General features: G+C 47.8%; 1 protein-coding gene across 9 annotated transcripts in view; it reads left to right on the top strand.

The window, feature by feature from the left end:
• The window catches only part of LOC110500541 (pleckstrin homology domain-containing family A member 5), a 250,977-nt gene that overhangs the window by 117,514 nt on the left and 112,988 nt on the right, over positions 1-20,475 (top strand). For all 9 annotated transcript variants that reach the window (XM_036960116.2, XM_090213271.1, XM_090213269.1 and 6 more), the window contains one exon: positions 5,178-5,261. In XM_036960116.2, the coding sequence (XP_036816011.2) occupies positions 5,178-5,261 (84 nt within the window). The remainder of the gene's footprint in view (positions 1-5,177; positions 5,262-20,475) is intronic.

The following is a 20,475-nucleotide window of genomic DNA, read 5'->3' as shown; positions in this document are numbered from 1 at the left end:
ATCATAACATCTCTAATTGCTACATTATCATAATAGCCCCAATTTCTACATGCTCATAATAGCTCTAATTTCCACATTATCACAATAGCTCCAATTTCTACATTATCATACTAGCTCTAATATCCACATGATCATAATAGCCCTAATTTCTACATTATCGTAATAGCCCTAAACTAAAATTGGGGAAAAGTCAGATTACATGCCATTAACATTTTATAATTTGATCTGAAATATTTAAATATCCAGTGTTATGTTTAACTCAGGCCTTTTCATTAGGGGAGCAATGTTATTAAACAATTTGTTTATTACTGTTTGGGTCTTTGAAAGCTGTTGCAGTAATGAGGATTTTGTGTAAATTGTGGTAAAATGCATAGTATCTGATTTATTTTTTTTAAATGACACTTTAATATTTTTGGGTAAAATGTCAGTTTGGTGAGAATGACCCGAAATATGTTCTCGAGCATGAGTTAACTGACTCAGTTAATCTCTAGAGCAGGGGGTAACTAGATTCAGTCACTCTCTAGAGCAGGGGGTGACTAGATTCTATTTTTACATTGAGACACGATCACATATGTCTCTTTTGTTATATGTGAGAATACTTTGGAACATATTTCCTAAATTAAACACATTTTTTTGCTGAATTCCTGGTGGTTTTACAGTCTTTTTGACCAATTACACACATAAAAAACCCTGGAGGGCAATTTTTGGCCCACGGGCCACCTGTTGCTGACCCATGCTCTTGAAACTCCCAGGCTGTTTTCAATCCAAGTGATGGTCGTTTAAAATCTAGTCCTGATTTATGACAGGCAGCAGCCGACGGTGAGGAGCAGCTGAACGAACGGTTATACTTTCCCAGCCCTCAGACCCTCTGGATCAGAAACTGGACCGTGTCTCTGTAATGACTTATTGTAGAGGAATCCTGTCTCCTGTCTGTGCTCCATTTCTCTCCTCTCCTCTGCCTGCATGGTGTGAGGATTTTTCCCTACAATGTCCTGGTGGTGCACTAATCATATGGAAGGGAATAGAAATATAATTACTAGAACGGACATCCCAGTTCATGGTACTTGAGCAATTATATTTCTATGGGGACTACTCTGTAGAGAAGCTGGGCTGTAATTGGACCGTAAGCAGCAAGGCAGAGTGGGAGGGAAGGAGGGAACCTGCTTGTCCGTGTGATCAGGGCATGACTGGATGACTGGAGCCGGGCAGGGGAGGAGAGTCAGGGCAAGGGAGGAGAGGAGAGGCAGGGCAGGGGAGGAGAGGAGAGGCAGGGGAGGAGAGTCAGTGCAGGAGAGGCAGGGCAGGGGAGGAGAGGCAGTGCAGGAGAGGAGAGGCAGGGCAGAAGGGGCTGTGGAGGAGAGGCGGGGCAGGGCAGGGGAGGAGAGATAGGGGAGGAGAGGCAGGGGAGGCAGGGCAGGGGAGGAGAGGCAGGGCAGGAGAGGCAGGGAAGGAGAGGCAGGGCAAGGGAGGAGAGGCAGGGCAGAAGGGGCTGTGGAGGAGAGGCAGGGCAGGGAAGGAGAGGCAGGGGAGGAGAGGAAGGGGAGGGCAGAAGGGGCTGTGGAGGAGAGGCAGGGGAGGGGAGGAGAGGCAGGGGAGGCAGGGCAGGGGAGGGCAGAAGGGGCTGTGGAGTAGAGGCAGGGCAGGGGTGGAGAGGCAGGGCAGGAGAGGCAGGGGAGGAGAGGCAGGGGAGGGCAGAAGGGGCTGTGGAGGAGAGGCAGGGGAGGGGAGGAGAGGCAGGGGAGGCAGGGCAGAAGGGGCTGTGGAGTAGAGGCAGGGGGGGGAGGAGAGGCAGGGGAGGCAGGGCAGGGGAGGGCAGAAGGGGCTGTGGAGTAGAGGCAGGGCAGGGGTGGAGAGGCAGGGCAGGAGAGGCAGGGGAGGGCAGAAGGGGCTGTGGAGGAGAGGAGAGGCAGGGGAGGGGAGGAGAGGCAGGGGAGGAGAGGCAGGGGAGGGCAGAAGGGGCTGTGGAGGAGAGGCAGGGGAGGGGAGGAGAGGCAGGGGAGGCAGGGCAGAAGGGGCTGTGGAGTAGAGGCAGGGGGGGGAGGAGAGGCAGGGGAGGCAGGGCAGGGGAGGGCAGAAGGGGCTGTGGAGTAGAGGCAGGGCAGGGGTGGAGAGGCAGGGCAGGAGAGGCAGGGGAGGGCAGAAGGGGCTGTGGAGGAGAGGAGAGGCAGGGGAGGGGAGGAGAGGCAGGGGAGGCAGGGCAGGGGAGGGCAGAAGGGGCTGTGGAGTAGAGGCAGGGCAGGGGTGGAGAGGCAGGGCAGGAGAGGCAGGGGAGGAGAGGAGAGGCAGTGCAGGGGAGGAGAGGCAGGAGAGGGCAGAAGGGGCTGTGGAGTAGAGGCAGGGCAGGGGTGGAGAGGCAGGGCAGGAGAGGCAGGGGAGGAGAGGAGAGGCAGTGCAGGGGAGGAGAGGCAGGGGAGGAGAGGCAGGGGAGGGGAGGAGAGGCAGGGGAGGAGAGGCAGGGCAGGGGAGGAGAGGCAGTGCAGGGGAGGAGAGATAGGGCAGGGGAGGAGAGATAGGGCAGGAGAAAGGGGAAGGCTGCAGAAGTCTAGAGATGGGTCAGACTGAGCTCCTCACAAGTTCACACACTCATAGAGAACTTCCAGCGTGACAGCGTAGGCTATACACGGAATAGTTTTAGTGCAAGAAACTAGCATATAAAGGAGTATGGTAACTGATGGACAGGATTGTTTCTTTCTGTTAGAGCTGGTGACTACCGGGAGAATAGTAACAACAGTGAACTGGTGACTACCGGGAGAATAGTAACAACAGTGAACTAACTGGTGACTACCGGGAGAATAGTAACAGTGAACTAACTGGTGACTACCGGGAGAATAGTAACAACAGTGAACTGGTGACTACCGGGAGAATAGTAACAACAGTGAACTGGTGACTACCGGGAGAATAGTAACAACAGTGAACTGGTGACTACCGGGAGAATAGTAACAACAGTGAACTGGTGACTACCGGGAGAATAGTAACAACAGTGAACTGGTGACTACCGGGAGAATAGTAACAACAGTGAACTGGTGACTACCGGGAGAATAGTAACAACAGTGAACTGGTGACTACCGGGAGAATATTAACAACAGTGAACTGGTGTCTTCATGCATGGCTGGCGAAGGAGGATCGGGATGTTGAAGTTCACTACGACACACAGCTCCAGGTTTTTAATGCATGTGTACACTACTTCTCTGCTCTGGTCTGCTGAGTTGTCAGAGAAAGGAGAAGGGGTTAGTAGTGTGTGGACTAGGGTCTAGTGAGTCAGTGTTAGGACATTTTCTTTCGGGGTAGAAAGAAGAAGGTTTGCATTTCTCCTGTGAAGCGATCCGTTGCAACGTCCTGTATTTATACACTTCTTCTGTAGTCTAGTTTACAGTCAGACCACCTAATAATCTGTTGACAAGAGTCTTCGTCTGTTTTCTGTTCTGTTTTTGTATGTTTTATAACTCCGGACGGTTTAGGGTTAAGTACCAAACACTTTACTGTTATTTTATATGTTAGTGTGATGGTGTGTGGGTGCCGGTGTGTGGGTGCCGGTGTGTGGGTGCCGGTGTGTGGGTGCCGGTGTGTGGGTGCCGGTGTGTGGGTACCGGTGTGTGGGTACCGGTGTGTGGGTACCGGTGTGTGGGTACCGGTGTGTGGGTGCCGGTGTGTGGGTGCCGGTGTGTGGGTACCGGTGTGTGGGTGCCGGTGTGTGGGTACCGGTGTGTGGGTACCGGTGTGTGGGTACCGGTGTGTGGGTGCCGGTGTGTGGTTACCGGTGTGTGGGTACCGGTGTGTGGGTGCCGGTGTGTGGGTGCCGGTGTGTGGGTGCCGGTGTGTGGGTGCCGGTGTGTGGGTGCCGGTGTGTGGGTGTCATTGCATGCGTGTGTGTGGGTGCCGGTGTGTGGGTGTCATTGCATGCGTGTGTGTGGGTGCCGGTGTGTGGTTACCGGTGTGTGGGTACCGGTGTGTGGGTGCCGGTGTGTGGGTGCCGGTGTGTGGGTGCCGGTGTGTGGGTGCCGGTGTGTGGGTACCGGTGTGTGGGTGCCGGTGTGTGGGTGTCATTGCATGCGTGTGTGTGGGTGCCGGTGTGTGGGTGCCGGTGTGTGGGTGTCATTGCATGCGTGTGTGTGGGTGCCGGTGTGTGGGTGCCGGTGTGTGGGTGTCATTGCATGCGTGTGTGTGGGTGCCGGTGTGTGGGTGCCGGTGTGTGGGTGCCGGTGTGTGGGTGTCATTGCATGCGTGTGTGTGGGTGCCGGTGTGTGGGTGCCGGTGTGTGGGTGCCGGTGTGTGGGTACCGGTGTGTGGGTGCCGGTGTGTGGTTACCGGTGTGTGGGTGCCGGTGTGTGGGTGCCGGTGTGTGTGTGCCATTGCATGCGTGTGTGTGGGTGCCATTGTGCCGCAGAGTGGTGTGGATTTTGAGCTTTCACCACACTGATACATTCCCTGACTAGCACAGCACAGTGTGATCAGGTTGCCCCATAAAATGACTGTCTACACTGTCTTGAATCTCAAGCTGTCGACTCCCATTTCATACCCTAACCTCGTGTTAAAGGGACAGAATGTGACCTGGGCTCTACTCTCCTGGCAAAATCAGTATAAAGGTTAAAGCAGTCCTAACCTCATTCTCAACCGTGCACATTTTCCCCACGAAAAAATAATGTCCTGTCTTCAGCTTTTGGGAGGCTGTGGGGATGTAGGGATTGAGGGACTGAGGGATAGGGATTTCACGGTCACTTGCAAGTCTATTCATCCACTCTTCAGGGGTCCTCGGCTAGAGAGATGACAGAGGAGGGATAGAGAGAGATGACAGAGGAGGGATAGAGAGAGATGACAGAGGAGGGATAGAGAGAGATGACAGAGGAGGGATAGAGAGAGATGACAGAGGAGGGATAGAGAGAGATGACAGAGGAGGGATAGAGAGAGATGACAGAGGAGGGATAGAGAGAGATGACAGAGGAGGGATAGAGAGAGATGACAGAGGAGGGATAGAGAGAGATGACAGAGGAGGGATAGAGAGAGATGACAGAGGAGGGATAGAGAGAGATGACAGAGGAGGGATAGAGAGAGATGACAGGTGGACATATTGGTTATTGACGGGTCTAAAGAGGCTATTCTGTTCTAACATTTTCTCTCTCCCTCTCTGTTCCCTCTCTCTCTCTTTTCCTCCCTCTCTTTTCCTCTCTCTCTCTCTCTAGCCACAATGAGCGGAAGGTGACCTGCAAGCATCCTGTCTCGGGCTGTCCCTCACAAGACAACTGCATCTTTGTCGTCAACGAACAGTGAGTCTCTTCATTTTGCTCTTCAGAATGCCACCAGGCAGCGTTTCTGAGCTATGCAGTCAGATCGTCGTAGGAACTCTAGGACGTTCTCTTTCCATGCATTCAGTATTAGTTATGGCGACCAACATTTCTCTATTTACAAGTTTCCCTTTCATGAGTTGAATGCTTCTTCTGTTTCTCTCCTCATTGTCCCACAATTGGCACTTTAACAGAAAATAGTTTTAAATGAACAGTCTTCTTCTTTCCTCTGATGAGATTACAAGGTTCATCAATGTCAGTTATTTGTAATGGTTGGAGTATGTATAAAATGCGCCTGATGTTTTCTTCCCAGTATTGGTGCATAGGTTAGTTATAAACATGTTTACAAAGGTTGTGGGTAGATGAGGTTCTGAATAGAAAAGACATTGTGACCGAGGAAGCATCTGCAGGTCTGCTGATTCCCTGGCGCGTGCATTGTGCTGCACTTGAGAATCAAGCCTCCTCCTTCTTCTTCTACCCATCAGATACGGAGACAGGGTTAGAGTTTGAGCCCTTTTCCGTCCTGTTCTTCTCAACCACAGCTACTCACCTCTGAGGGGCACATGTTACCATTGGCTTTCTTTGGCCTGAGTTTAAGCCCTTTCACTCTCAGTTGCATAACCCACCTCTAGCTAGGCCCTTGGCTTATTGGCTCCTGAGAGGGGGCATGTGATTGTGAACCATTGGCCCCTGGTTCCTAGTCTCCCGCCATTCTCATAATCAGTCCCCTTAACCATTCACAGTTTCACATGAGATACAGTAGTCTGATCCAACAGTTGGTTCTCTCTCTCTCTGTCCAACTATACGCAGTAGCAATTAGCCTGGGGACAAAGTTGCAGAGAAAACCACTCTCCTTCCTTGCTCCTCCATCTATCTCCAAAAGCCTCCTACTACACCAGGGTTCTACTCTGTCCCCCTTTTGTTTTTACAATGACTACGTGTGCCCCTACGTAGAAAAATGTAGACGCACACAAAAGACATTTAGGAGCACAATGAAAAATATGTGAGGGGTTAAACTGGAATCCTTCACAAATTCCAGGTCGCACAGCTACATACACTATATACAGTACCAGTCAAAAGTTTGGACACACCTACTCATTCCAGGGTTTTCCTTTATTTTTTATTGTAGAATAATAGTGAAGACATCAAAACTATGAAATAGCACATAAGGAATCATGTAGTAACTAAATAAGTGTTAAACAAATCAAAATATATTTTATATTTTAGATTCTTCAAATAGCCACCCTTTGCCGCGATGACAGCTTTGCACACTCTTGGCATTCTCTCAACCAGCTTCACCTGGAATGCTTTTCCAACAGTCTTGAAGGTGTTCCCACATATGCTGAGCGCTTCTTGGCTGCTTTTCCTTGCTGCAGAATGTTGTGGTAGCCATGCTGGTTAAGTGTGCCTTGAATTCTAAATAAATCGCAGACAGTCCGAGGGACAAATCTGGGTTTGGAGGATGCCCGAAAAACGCTACCTGCCCGAATGCATAGTACCAACCGTAAAATTTGGTGGAGGAGGAATAATGTTTTGGGGCTGTTTTTCATGTTTCGGGCTAGGCTCCCTACTTCCAATGAAGGGAAATCATAACGCTACAGCATACAATGACATTCTAGACGATTCTGTGCTTCCAACTTCGTTGCAACAGTTTGGGGAAGACCGTTTCCTGTTTCAGCATGAAGTGAGGTCCATACCTAGGAAGCCATCATTGTAAATAAGAATTTGCTCATAACTGACTTGCCTAGTTAAATAAAGGTTAAATAAATAAATACGGAAATTGTTTGTTGAGATCAGTGTGGAAGAATTTGACTGTCCTGCACAGAGCCCTGACCTCAACCCCATCGAACACCTTTGGGATGAATTGGAACGCTGACTGCAAGCCAGGTCTAATCGCCCAACATCAGTGCCCGACTTCACTAATGCTCTTGAGGCTGAATGGAAGCTAGTCCCCACAGTAATGTTCCAACATCTAGTGGAAAGCCTTCCCAGAAGAGTGTAGGCTGTTGTAGCAGCAATATACCAACATCTAGTGGAAAGCCTTCCCAGAATAGTGGAGGCTGTTATAGTTGCAATGTTCCTACATCTAGTGGAAATCCTTCCCAGAATAGTGGAGGCTGTTATAGTTGCAATGTACCAACATCTAGTGGAAAGCCTTCCCAGAATAGTGGAGGCTGTTATAGTTGCAATGTACCAACATCTAGTGGAAAGCCTTCCCAGAATAGTGGAGGCTGTTGTAGCAGCAATGTACCAACATCTAGTGGAAAGCCTTCCCAGAATAGTGGAGGCTGTTATAGTTGTAATGTACCAACATCTAGTGGAAAGCCTTCCCAGAATAGTGGAGGCTGTTGTAGCAGCAAAAGGGTGGACCAACTCCATATTAATGCACATGATTTTAGAATGAGATGTTCGACAAGCAGGTGTCCACATACTTTTGGTCATGTAGTGTAGTTAGGCATGTAGTGTATTTAAGTTAATTGGTCGCACTTTAGAGCCCTGTACACCTCAGGAAACATGCTTATTAGCTTAATGAATGATCACCTTGACCCTTCAGTTTCTCCACTCTCAGCATTCCCTACAACCAGTACAACGTTCAGTTCCCACTCTCAGCCTTCCCTGGGCCAGTACAACGCTCAGCCTTCCCTGGGCCAGTACAACGTTCAGCCTTCCCTGGGCCAGTACAACCTTCAGCCTTCCCTGGGCCAGTACAACGTTCAGCCTTCCCTGGGCCAGTACAACGTTCAGCCTTCCCTGGGCCAGTACAACATTCAGCCTTCAGTCCCTACTCTCAACTCAACCTATGGCCATGCAGTAAAGATTTTAGTTGAGACAGGTATTCTCTCTCCTGTGTGTTCAAATCCACTGAAGAGAGATAGCGGTACGCCCAAATCCAATGAAGAGAGAGAGCGGTAAGCCCAAATCCACTGAAGAGAGAGAGCGGTACGCCCAAATCCACTGAAGAGAGAGAGCGGTATGCCAAATCCACTGAAGAGAGAGAGCGGTATGCCCAAATCCACTGAAGAGAGAGAGCGGTATACCCAAATCCACTGAAGAGAGAGAGCGGTATGCCCAAATCCACTGAAGAGAGAGAGCGGTATGCCCAAATCCACTGAAGAGAGAGAGCGGTATGCCCAAATCTACTGAAGAGAGAGAGCGGTACGCCCAAATCTACTGAAGAGAGAGAGAGCGGTACGCCCAAATCAACTGAAGAGAGAGAGAGCGTTACGCCCAAATCCACTGAAGAGAGAGAGCGGTACGCACAAATCCACTGAAGAGAGAGAGCGGTACGCCCAAATCCACTGAAGAGAGAGAGAGCGGTAGGCACCAAATCGACCCCATAACTCTGCCCCCCTAGGCACTCTTGTAGACCTGAAATGATTTGATAGGTGTAAATCAGTGTGACTCCACCCAGCCGTTCAGAAAGAGAGGTGAAGTAATGTGCTATATTGCTTGAACCTATCTAATCCTTTCAGAGCTCTGGGCCCTCTTCATACCTCATAGCTCAACTTACCTGCCAGCTAAGGTCAGCACTGGCCCCCTGATAGATGTCCCTCCTAGAACATGTTCACAAGCCAGTTCTCGGGAAACAACCTGTCATTCCATATATCTGCTCTATTCCAACACAAACCCATCCAATTCAACAACCCTTTCAAGCCCCTGATGACTGCGTTGAGAAGCACTGTCCTATAGCATGTTAAATTTCACAACCCCCACAAGCAGCTGTTTAAAGTAGAGGAAGATTCATACTACCTTGATATAGACTCCTGTGCTATTTCAACCTCACCTCGACAGAAGTTGTCTTAATCCAGTTTCAGTCTCCTTCCGAATTCTGGGCGTTCTTGTTGCAACTGTTCAAACTAGTTGTTTGAGTTCATGTTCAAACCAATGCCATTACAAATGTGGAAAAATCCTACCTTTTCCCGAAAGAAAATACAATTCACACTTAACTATCAAACTGCCAGGGCCACAGTCCAATATTGATTGTGATATTACTATCATTTCTCCATCTTCCAACATGAATGGAGAAAACAACAACTGGAGGCATTATGTGGTCTGCTTGTGATTTCTACCAGTTGTTGGAACCAGTTCAGGGAACAGAACCCGAAAACCTGAAAATAACATTTTTCAAGGAACAGAAACAGAATTAGGAACGAAAGTGATCTATGCTGTTCCGGAACACAACTGTTATTTTAAAAGCATGCGAACCGGTTAATGACTTTATTTTACTTTTTGGGCATTTTTTCCAGTCCAACAATACAACACAACAAAGAGCCTATGCAAAGCCCTTTCTCTGTCAATCAGAAACTTCTCCTAGTGTCTGCTTGCCAGATGAAAATCATGTATGCCCCTCTGAAGCTTAGCTGTAGCGTACTGACATTACCAGTGTGATTCAGAAGATGGGGAGGGAGATTTTTAATGAGGGAAGAAGGAATTCATTTTTTCAATGCTACTTAGGGATAGTATAGTTACCACATTTCACATTGGATTTATTAACTACAAAAAGATGAGACATGTTTTTAATGCAGGTGCCGCTCTGCACACACCAGCTTGTTAGCTAACTAGCTTCTCTGGTCCAACGTTAAGCCAATTCTGAAGTTCAAAGACATTTAAAGTTCATCCATTGAAGCCTCTCCTCAGTTGGTATAAATCTGTGGGCCCAATTCAAATAATGCATGTTGTCAGAAGATGCCCAGCACTTCAAGCCACGCTTCCTCCTTCACTCTCCCTCGATCGTCCCATCCGCAAAATGTAAATTTCATCTCGCGCTCAAGACTGGTCTTTCCATCACGCAGTGTAAACAACTCACCGAACTAAAGCACTAAGCTGCAGGACTGAGCTACAGGACTGAGCTACAGGACTGAGCTACAGGACTGAGTTACAGGACTGAGTTACAGGACTGAGCTACAGGACTGAGTTACAGGACTGAGCTACAGGACTGAGCTACAGGACTGGGCTACAGGACTGAGTTACAGGACTGAGCTACAGGACTGAGCTACAACACTGAGCTACAACACTGAGCTACAACACTGAGCTCTAGGACTGAGCTACAACACTGAGCTGCAGGACTGAGCTGCAGGACTGAGCTACAACACTGAGCTACAGGACTGAGCTACAACACTGAGCTACAACACTGAGCTACAACACTGAGCTACAGGACTGAGCTACAGGACTGAGCTACAGGACTGAGCTACAGGACTGAGTTACAACACTGAGCTACAGGACTGAGCTACAGGACTGAGCTACAGGACTGAGCTACAGGACTGAGCTACAGGACTGAGCTACAACACTGAGCTACAACACTGAGCTATAGGACTGAGCTACAACACTGAGCTACAGGACTGAGCTACAGGACTGAGCTACAGGACTGAGCTACAGGACTGAGCTACAGGACTGAGCTACAACACTGAGCTACAACACTGAGCTACAGGACTGAGCTACAACACTGAGCTACAGGACTGAGCTACAACACTGAGCTACAGGATTGAGCTACAGGACTGAGCTACTGGACTGAGCTACAACACTGAGCTATAGTTTGCCCCCTCCATAGCGAGCTGCTCTATCCGTGCTGCCTGATTGGTGAAGTAATTTAATGTTGAGCTAAATGTAAAAGAAACATTTACAAAAACAGAAAGGACCGATATAAATGAGTACTTTTATTTTGGTTGGAACCATGTTCATAACTTTATTTTGCTGGTCGGAAACAGTGGAACGGAACTAAAGAAAATAATGGTTCCGTTCAGAACTAAACTATTGGTAAACAGTTTTGGTTCCAACCCCTGGTTTCAATGCGTGTTAAGGTATGAAATAGCAGGGTCCAACTGTCGCACGCCCAACTGTTCCCGAGGACTGGCGTTGCCCATCCCTGCTCTAGGCAATCTCTTATAGACTAAACGGTATCGTCATTGATTAAACATTTTCCCCCTTGTGTTTTGTAGCTTGAATTGTGGAAAAGTGGTTCGCCCAATGTTTAGAAGGTAATGTAACCCCGGGTTGAAATGGATGCGTATGTGTTACTCTAAAGTAACTGTTATGTAAAAACACTGTTTACACTCCTCTGTTTATGTTGTTCTGTGTTGTTTTATTAAGCGTTTTGCCTGACGTCCTGCTAGTTCTGTACAGTGTATGTTGTTGTTTGGAGTCTGGACCATATCAGGTGTTCAACCAAATAATCAAACAAAACTACTAACAGACAAGATCCTATCTAGGCCTGGGAAGTGCCAGGGACCTCACCATTCTATAATGTCACGATACGGAGTTCCCGATACCAATATGTATTGCGGTTCGTTAGTATTTGTAACTTTTTTTTTATTATTGCGAATAAATTTTTCCCAAAACGTATTGCTCACAATCTGTTTGCTGTAGAGGGACAAGAGAGAGCCGTAATGAAAAGGAGAAAACGTATTTTGGACATTTTGCTGATATCGTTCATTACAATAAATAACCTACGAGAGAAATGTGAAGTTGAAAATGAAAAAACTTTTGCTAATATGGGTGATTGTTGATGGGACAACTTCTAAAGTAGTATTAGTAGGTTTAAGGGTCATATAAAATGTTTTTTTTTTAAATTTAACAGTGTTGTGTTGCATATTAATGTCAATAATGTACCGTTCAATGTATCGTTATCGTGATAATTCAGTCAATTTATCGTGATAATTCAGTCAATTTATCGTGATAATTCAGTCAATTTATCGTGATAATTCAGTCAATTTATCGTGATAATTCAGTCAATTTATCGTGATAATTCAGTCAATTTATCGTGATAATTCAGTCAATTTATCGTGATAATTCAGTCAATTTATCGTGCTAATTCAGTCAATTTATCGTGATAATTCAGTCAATTTATCGTGATAATTCAGTCAATTTATCGTGAAATGGATTTTTGCCCCTATCGCCCCGCTCTAATGCAAACACAAAAAGTCCCCAATATTAAAAGCCAATGGGAAATTGTCTTACATATGGCACTGTTATTCCGGGACATTGCTACTCGATTACTTGGGAGACTATTCATTTTTGAGAAGAAAAAATATAGGCCTATGTCTAAAATGTAATTATATATGTGACATTGCTACATGGCCTACAAGGATTGAGCATTACATTCTGAATGTTAATTAAACAGTTTTATGAGTTTTTATGACATCACACGTGTAGCTTGTTGTTGTTACCGGTCAATCACAGCGGCACTACAGTCACACGGCAGTCCTACAATCTAAGCTAGATGCCCTCAATCTCACTCAAATCATCAAGGAACCCACCAGGTACAACCCTAACTCTGTAAACAAGGGCACCCTCATTGACGTCATCCTGACCAACTGGCCCTCCAAATACACCTCTGCTGTCTACAACCAGGATCTCAGCGATCACTGCCTCATTGCCTGTATCCGCTACGGAGCCGCAGTCAAACGACCACCCCTCATCACTGTCAAACGCTCCCTAAAACACTTCTGTGAGCAGGCCTTTCTAATCGACCTGGCCCGGGTATCCTGGAAGGACATTGACCTCAACCCGTCAGTTGAGGATGCCTGGTCTTTCTTTAAAAGTAACTTCCTCACCATTTTAGATAAGCATGCTCCGTTCAAAAAATGCAGAACTAAGAACAGATATAGCCCCTGGTTCACTCCAGACCTGACTGCCCTTGACCAGCACAAAAACATCCTGTGGCGGACTGCACTAACATCGAATAGTCCCCGCGATATGCAACTGTTCAGGGAAGTCAGGAACCAATACACACAGTCAGTCAGGAAAGCTAAAGCCAACTTCTTCAGGCAGAAGTTTGCATCCTGTAGCTCCAACTCCAAAAAGTTCTGGGACACTGTGAAGTCCATGGAGAACAAGAGCACCTCCTCCCAGCTGCCCACTGCACTGAGGCTAGGTAACACGGTCACCACCGATAAATCCATGATTATCGAAAACTTCAACAAGCATTTCTCAACGGCTGGCCATGCCTTCCGCCTGGCTACTCCAACCTCGGCCAACAGCTCCCCCCCCCCCCCCCCCCCCGCAGCTACTCGCCCAAGCCTCTCCAGGTTCTCCTTTACCCAAATCGAGATAGCAGATGTTCTGAAAGAGCTGCAAAACCTGGACCCGTACAAATCAGCTGGGCTTGACAATCTGGACCCTCTATTCCTGAAACTATCCGCCGCCATTGTCGCAACCCCTATTACCAGCCTGTTCAACCTCTCTTTCATATCGTCTGAGATCCCCAAGGATTGGAAAGCTGCCGCAGTCATCCCCCTCTTCAAAGGGGGCGACACCCTGGACCCAAACTGTTACAGACCTATATCCATCCTGCCCTGCCTATCTAAGGTCTTCGAAAGCCAAGTCAACAAACAGGTCACTGACCATCTTGAATCCCACCGTACCTTCTCCGCTGTGCAATCTGGTTTCCGAGCCGGTCACGGGTGTACCTCAGTCACGCTCAAGGTACTAAACGATATCATAACCGCCATCGATAAAAGACAGTACTGTGCAGCCGTCTTCATAGACCTTGCCAAGGCTTTCGACTCTGTCAATCACCGTATTCTTATCGGCAGACTCAGTAGCCTCGGTTTTTCGGATGACTGCCTTGCCTGGTTCACTGGCTCCAGGTCATCTACAAGTCCATGCTAGGTAAAGCTCCGCCTTATCTCAGTTCACTGGTTACGATGGCAACACCCATCCGTAGCACGCGCTCCAGCAGGTGTATCTCACTGATCATCCCTAAAGCCAACACCTCATTTGGCCGCCTTTCGTTCCAGTTCTCTGCTGCCTGTGACTGGAACGAATTGCAAAAATCGCTGAAGTTGGAGACTTTTATCTCCCTCACCAACTTCAAACATCTGCTATCTGAGCAGCTAACCGATCGCTGCAGCTGTACATAGTCTATTGGTAAATAGCCCACCCATTTTCACCTACCTCATCCCCATACTGTTTTTATTTATTTATTTTTCTGCTCTTTTGCACACCAATATCTCTACCTGTACATAACCATCTGATCATTTATCACTCCAGTGTTAATCTGCATAATTGTAATTATTTGCCTACCTTCTCATGCCTTTTGCACACAATGTATATATAGACTCCCCTTTTTTCTACTGTGTTATTGACTTGTTAATTGATTACTCCATGTGTAACTCTGTGTTGTCTGTTCACACTGCTATGCCTTATCTTGGCCAGGTCGCAGTTGAAAATGAGAACTTGTTCTCAACTAGCCTACCTGGTTAAATAAAGGTGAAATAAAATAAAAAAAATTAAAAAAAATAAAAAATAAAAAAAAACATGCTCCCATGTGTAGCGAGGGAGATTTCTAATCAATGCAAAATGGAATTAAAATGATGGAATAAAGTTGTCTAAATGAGAAGGAATAGGCTACAATAATCAACCAACAGGTATGCTGTTGTTTCATATGAATGGCGGCTAGCCTAGTGGTTAAGAGCGTTGGGCCAGTAACCAAAAAGTTGCTGGTTTGAATCCCCGAGCTGACTAAGTGATACATCTGTCAATGTGCCCTTGAACAAGGCGCTTAATCCTAACTGCTCCTGTAAATCACTCTGAATTAGAGCGTCCTGCTAAATGACTAAAATGTTGTAGATAAGGACGTCTCAATTAGCATCGCTACTTTAGCTAGATGGCTAACTTTACAATGACTTGATGCAGTCAAAACAGCCACTATCAGATGGTATGATAGAGAACCTATGGAAGTGAACAGGTTTGTTTATCTAGCGGGAGTCGGTTTGGATCATTTCCCTCTCCCTCCCTCCGTGCCACACAGACTGTCACATGAGCAAGACTTCATTGAAGTAAAAAAAATAATAATAATATACGGTGCCTTGCGAAAGTATTCGGCCCCCTTGAACTTTGAGACCTTTTGCCACATTTCAGGCTTCAAACATAAAGATATAAAACTGTATTTTTTTGTGAAGAATCAACAACAAGTGGGACACAATCATGAAGTGGAACGACATTTATTGGATATTTCAAACTTTTTTAACAAATCATAAAACTGAAAAATTGGGCGTGCAAAATTATTCAGCCCCCTTAAGTTAATACTTTGTAGCGCCACCTTTTGCTGCGATTACAGCTGTAAGTCGCTTGGGGTATGTCTCTATCAGTTTTGCACATCGAGAGACTGACATTTTTTCCCATTCCTTGCAAAACAGCTCGAGCTCAGTGAGGTTGGATGGAGAGCATTTGTGAACAGCAGTTTTCAGTTCTTTCCACAGATTCTCGATTGGATTCAGGTCTGGACTTTGACTTGGCCATTCTAACACCTGTATATGTTTATTTTTGAACCATTCCATTGTAGATTTTGCTTTATGTTTTGGATCATTGTCTTGTTGGAAGACAAATCTCCGTCCCAGTCTCAGGTCTTTTGCAGACTCCATCAGGTTTTCTTCCAGAATGGTCCTGTATTTGGCTCCATCCATCTTCCCATCAATTTTAACCATCTTCCCTGTCCTTGCTGAAGAAAAGCAGGCCCAAACCATGATGCTGCCACCACCATGTTTGACAGTAGGGATGGTGTGTTCATTGTGATGAGCTGTGTTGCTTTTACGCCAAACATAACGTTTTGCATTGTTGCCAAAAAGTTCAATTTTGGTTTCATCTGACCAGAGCACCTTCTTCCACATGTTTGGTGTGTCTCCCAGGTGGCTTGTGGCAAACTTTAAACGACACTTTTTATGGATATCTTTAAGAAATGGCTTTCTTCTTGCCACTCTTCCATAAAGGACAGATTTGTGCAATATAACGACTGATTGTTGTCCTATGGACAGAGTCTCCCACCTCAGCTGTAGATCTCTGCAGTTCATCCAGAGTGATCATGGGCCTCTTGGCTGCATCTCTGATCAGTCTTCTCCTTGTATGAGCTGAAAGTTTAGAGGGACGGCCAGGTCTTGGTAGATTTGCAGTGGTCTGATACTCCTTCCATTTCAATATTATCGCTTGCACAGTGCTCCTTGGGATGTTTAAAGCTTGGGAAATCTTTTTGTATCCAAATCCGGCTTTAAACTTCTTCACAACAGTATCTCGGACCTGCCTGGTGTGTTCCTTGTTCTTCATGATGCTCTCTGCGCTTTTAACGGACCTCTGAGACTATCACAGTGCAGGTGCATTTATACGGAGACTTGATTACACACAGGTGGATTGTATTTATCTTCTTTTATCTTCTCCAGCCAATGCTACATTTCACCAGAAGAACAAGAACATCTTCCAGGTGGTTGGACAGTCTTAATTGGTCCACATCGTGTTTTAAAGTCTCAGAGTATGACACATAATATTAAACATCCTAATATTAGAGAAGCTAACTCAGGCATTTTGTCATAGTGCTTAGAGCGTTGGACTAGTAACCGGAAGGTTGCAAGTTCAAATCCTGAGCTGACAAGGTACAAATCTGTCGTTCTGCCCCTGAACAGGCAGTTAACCCACTGTTCCTAGGCCGTCATTGAAAGTAAGAATTTGTTCTTAACTGACTTGCCCTAGTTAAATAAAGGTAAAATAAAATACATCTGTGCTTAACAACGTCTCGAACTGCATGAACATGGTAACACTTCCAAGAATGTCTCGTGTGTTAATGCTCTTTCCATTCTGGACATACCACAGGCTGCACAGGTAAGACGTAACCCTGGTTCTGTCACCTGCCTATTGAGCAAGTGCATACTCTTTAATTGTTGAAAGTACTGTAGTAACCTGTTTGTGTGTATGCACGCATATGTGTTTTGCTTGCCTGCCGTGGGAGGGCCTGTATCTAGGATCAGGTCCCCTCGTCCAAATATCCTTATTCATTGTGATGAAGCAAAACTGATCCTATATCCCATCAGCACTCTGAGACTGTTTGTGAATACGGTCCCTGGTCTCGTTGCCGTTTTGTTGTGAGATGACGAGCTTGACGCTAAGTCAGAACAAAATTCTCCTGTACATGCAGGGAATAGGCAAAAAGGTGTCGTTAGTGAGGCAGGCCAAAAACTATCATACACAGGAGGATTAAATTACGGGGAAAAACAGCACTCCGAATAGAAGTGTGTCACAAAACAAACAATACCTCACAATGATGGGGTGCAAAGAGCTGAACTAAATAGTGTGTGATAATGACATACAGGTGTGTGAACAGGTGATCAGAATTCAGGTGACTGGGATCTGGAGAGTGTGCTGTGTTCTTTGAGGGTGTGAGCTGGACAGTGGGCTGGAGAGTGAGCTGCGTTCAGGGGATCTACGTGTTTGAGAGTGTGAGCTGGACAGTGGGCTGCGTTCAGGGGATCTACGTGTTTGAGAGTGTGAGCTGGACAGTGGGCTGGAGAGTGAGCTGCGTTCAGGGGATCTACGTGTTTGAGAGTGTGAGCTGGACAGTGGGCTGGAGAGTGAGCTGCGTTCAGGGGATCTACGTGTTTGAGGGTGTGAGCTGGACAGTGTGCTGGACAGTGGGCTGCGTTCAGGGGATCTACGTGTTTGAGAGTGTGAGCTGGACAGTGGGCTGGAGAGTGAGCTGCGTTCAGGGGATCTACGTGTTTGAGGGTGTGAGCTGGACAGTGGGCTGGAGAGTGAGCTGCGTTCAGGGGATCCACATGTTTGAGAGTGTGAGCTGGACAGTGGGCTGGATAGTGAGCTGCGTTCAGGGGATCTACGTGTTTGAGGGTGTGAGCTGGACAGTGGGCTGGAGAGTGAGCTGCGTTCAGGGGTGTTTGAGAGTGTGAGCTGGAAGCAGACGTTACAGTCCAGCTGCACTGAGTACAGCCCAACAGCCCTGGCATTAACACGTATACACCAACTGTCTGTAGCAGAGCTCTAACAGTACGGGTGTAACAGTGTTCATGATAAGGAGTGAAACTGGAACGTGTCCCGCTGCTATGCTCCTTTATACTCCTCTAGTCAAAAAAAATTCAATATATAGTCTCTGAGATACACAATAGGTTTGACAAAGCAAAGCAGTGTGCCTTACAGGACAGTAGGATATGCTGCTCCTTCTAATATCTATTGTAGCATGTTGCCAGAGCTAGAGGAGTTGCCAGAACTAGAGGAGTTGCCAGAACTAGTTGAGTTGCCAGAACTAGAGGAGATGTCAGAACTAGAGGAGTTGCCAGAACTAGTTGAGTTGCCAGAACTAGAGGAGTTGTCAGAACTAGTTGAGTTGCCAGAACTAGTTGAGTTGTCAGAACTGGTTGAGTTGTCAGAACTAGTTGAGTTGTCAGAACTAGTTGAGTTTTCAGAACTAGAGGAGTTGTCAAACCTAGAGGAGTAGTCAGAACTAGTTGAGTTGCCAGAACTAGAGGAGTTGTCAGAACTAGAGGAGTTGTCAGACCTAGAGGAGTTGTCAGAACTAGAGGAGTTATCAGACCTAGAGGAGTTGCCAGAACTAGAGGAGTTGCCAGACCTAGAGGAGTTGCCAGACCTAGAGGAGTTGCCAGAACTAGAGGAGTTGCCAGAACTAGAGGGGTTGCCAGACCTAGAGGAGTTGTCAGACCTAGAGGAGTTGCCAGAACTAGAGGAGTTATCAGAACTAGAGGAGTTGTCAGACCTCGAGGAGTTGTCAGACCTCGTGGAGTTGTCTGACCTAGAGGAGTTGCCAGACCTAAAGGAGTTGTCAGACCGACCTAGAGGAGTTGCCAGACTTAGAGGAGTTGTCAGAACAATAGGAGTTGCCAGACCTAGAGGAGTTGTCAGACCTAGAGGAGTTGCCAGACCTAGAGGAGTTGTCAGACCGACCTAGAGGAGTTGCCAGAACTAGAGGAGTTATCAGACCTAGAGGAGTTGCCAGACCTAGAGGAGTTGTCAGACCGACCTAGAGGAGTTGCCAGAACTAGAGGAGTTATCAGAACTAGAGGAGTTGTCAGACCTCGAGGAGTTGTCAGACCTCGTGGAGTTGTCTGACCTAGAGGAGTTGCCAGACCTAGAGGAGTTGTGAGACCGACCTAGAGGAGTTGCCAGACTTAGAGGAGTTGTCAGAACAATAGGAGTTGCCAGACCTAGAGGAGTTGTCAGACCTAGAGGAGTTGCCAGACCTAGAGGAGTTGTCAGACCGACCTAGAGGAGTTGCCAGAACTAGAGGAGTTATCAGACCTAGAGGAGTTGCCAGACCTAGAGGAGTTATCAGAACTAGAGGAGTTGCCAGACCTAGAGGAGTTGTCAGAATGTCGTGACAGACGAGAGATGGATGAAATTAGTGGTCTCCCAGGGTGTGTGGGGGTGGTTTCGCAAGGTGTGTGGGGATGGTCTCGCAGGGTGTGTGTGTGTGGGCGTGGTCTCGCAGGGTGTGTGGGCGTGGTCTTGCAGGGTGTGTGGGGATGGTCTCGCAGGGTGTGTGTGTGTGGGTGTGGTCTCCATGGTGTGTGGGGGTGGTCTCGCAGGGTGTGTGGGCGTGGTCTCGCAGGGTGTGTGGGCGTGGTCTCACAGGGTGTGTGTGGGGGCGTGGTCTCGCATGGTGTGTGGAAGTGGTCTCGCATGGTGTGTGGAAGTGGTCTCGCAGGGAGTGTGGGGATGGTCTCGCAGGGTGTGTGTGTGTGGGCGTGGTCTCGCAGGGTGTGTGGGGATGGTCTCGCAGGGTGTGTGTGGGTGTGGTCTCCATGGTGTGTGGGGGTGGTCTCGCAGGGTGTGTGGGGGTGGTCTCGCAGGGTGGGCGTGGCCTGACACGGTGCTACCACATCATCAACAACCCAGCCCTGTTCCCCACTAGCCTGACACGGTCCCTCCACATCATCAACAACCCAGCCCTGTTCCCCACCAGCCTGACACGGTGCTACCACATCATCAACAACCCAGCCCTGTTCCCCACCAGCCTGACACGGTGCTACCACATCATCAATGACCCAGCCCTGTTCCCCACCAGCCTGACACGGTGCTACCACATCATCAACAACCCAGCCCCGTTCCCCCACTAGCCTGACACGGTGCTACCACATCATCAACAACCCAGCCCTGTTCCCCACTAGCCTGACACGGTGCTACCACATCATCAACAACCCAGCCCCGTTCCCCACCAGCCTGACACGGTGCTACCACATCATCAACAACCCAGCCCCGTTCCCCCACCAGCCTGACACGGTGCTACCACATCATCAACAACCCAGCCCTGTTCCCCACTAACCTGACACGGTGCTACCACATCATCAACAACCCAGCCCTGTTCCCCACTAGCCTGACACGGTGCTACCACATCATCAACAACCCAGCCCTGTTCCCCACTAGCCTGACACGATGCTACCACATCATCAACAACCCAGCCCTGTTC

Source organism: Oncorhynchus mykiss, chromosome 2 (genome assembly GCF_057628025.1).
Source record: "Oncorhynchus mykiss isolate SJ-2025 chromosome 2, ASM5762802v1, whole genome shotgun sequence".
Taxonomy (NCBI): Eukaryota; Metazoa; Chordata; class Actinopteri; order Salmoniformes; family Salmonidae; genus Oncorhynchus; species Oncorhynchus mykiss.
Note: the sequence above shows the minus strand (reverse complement) of the source record. Positions and strands in the feature narration are given on the sequence as shown.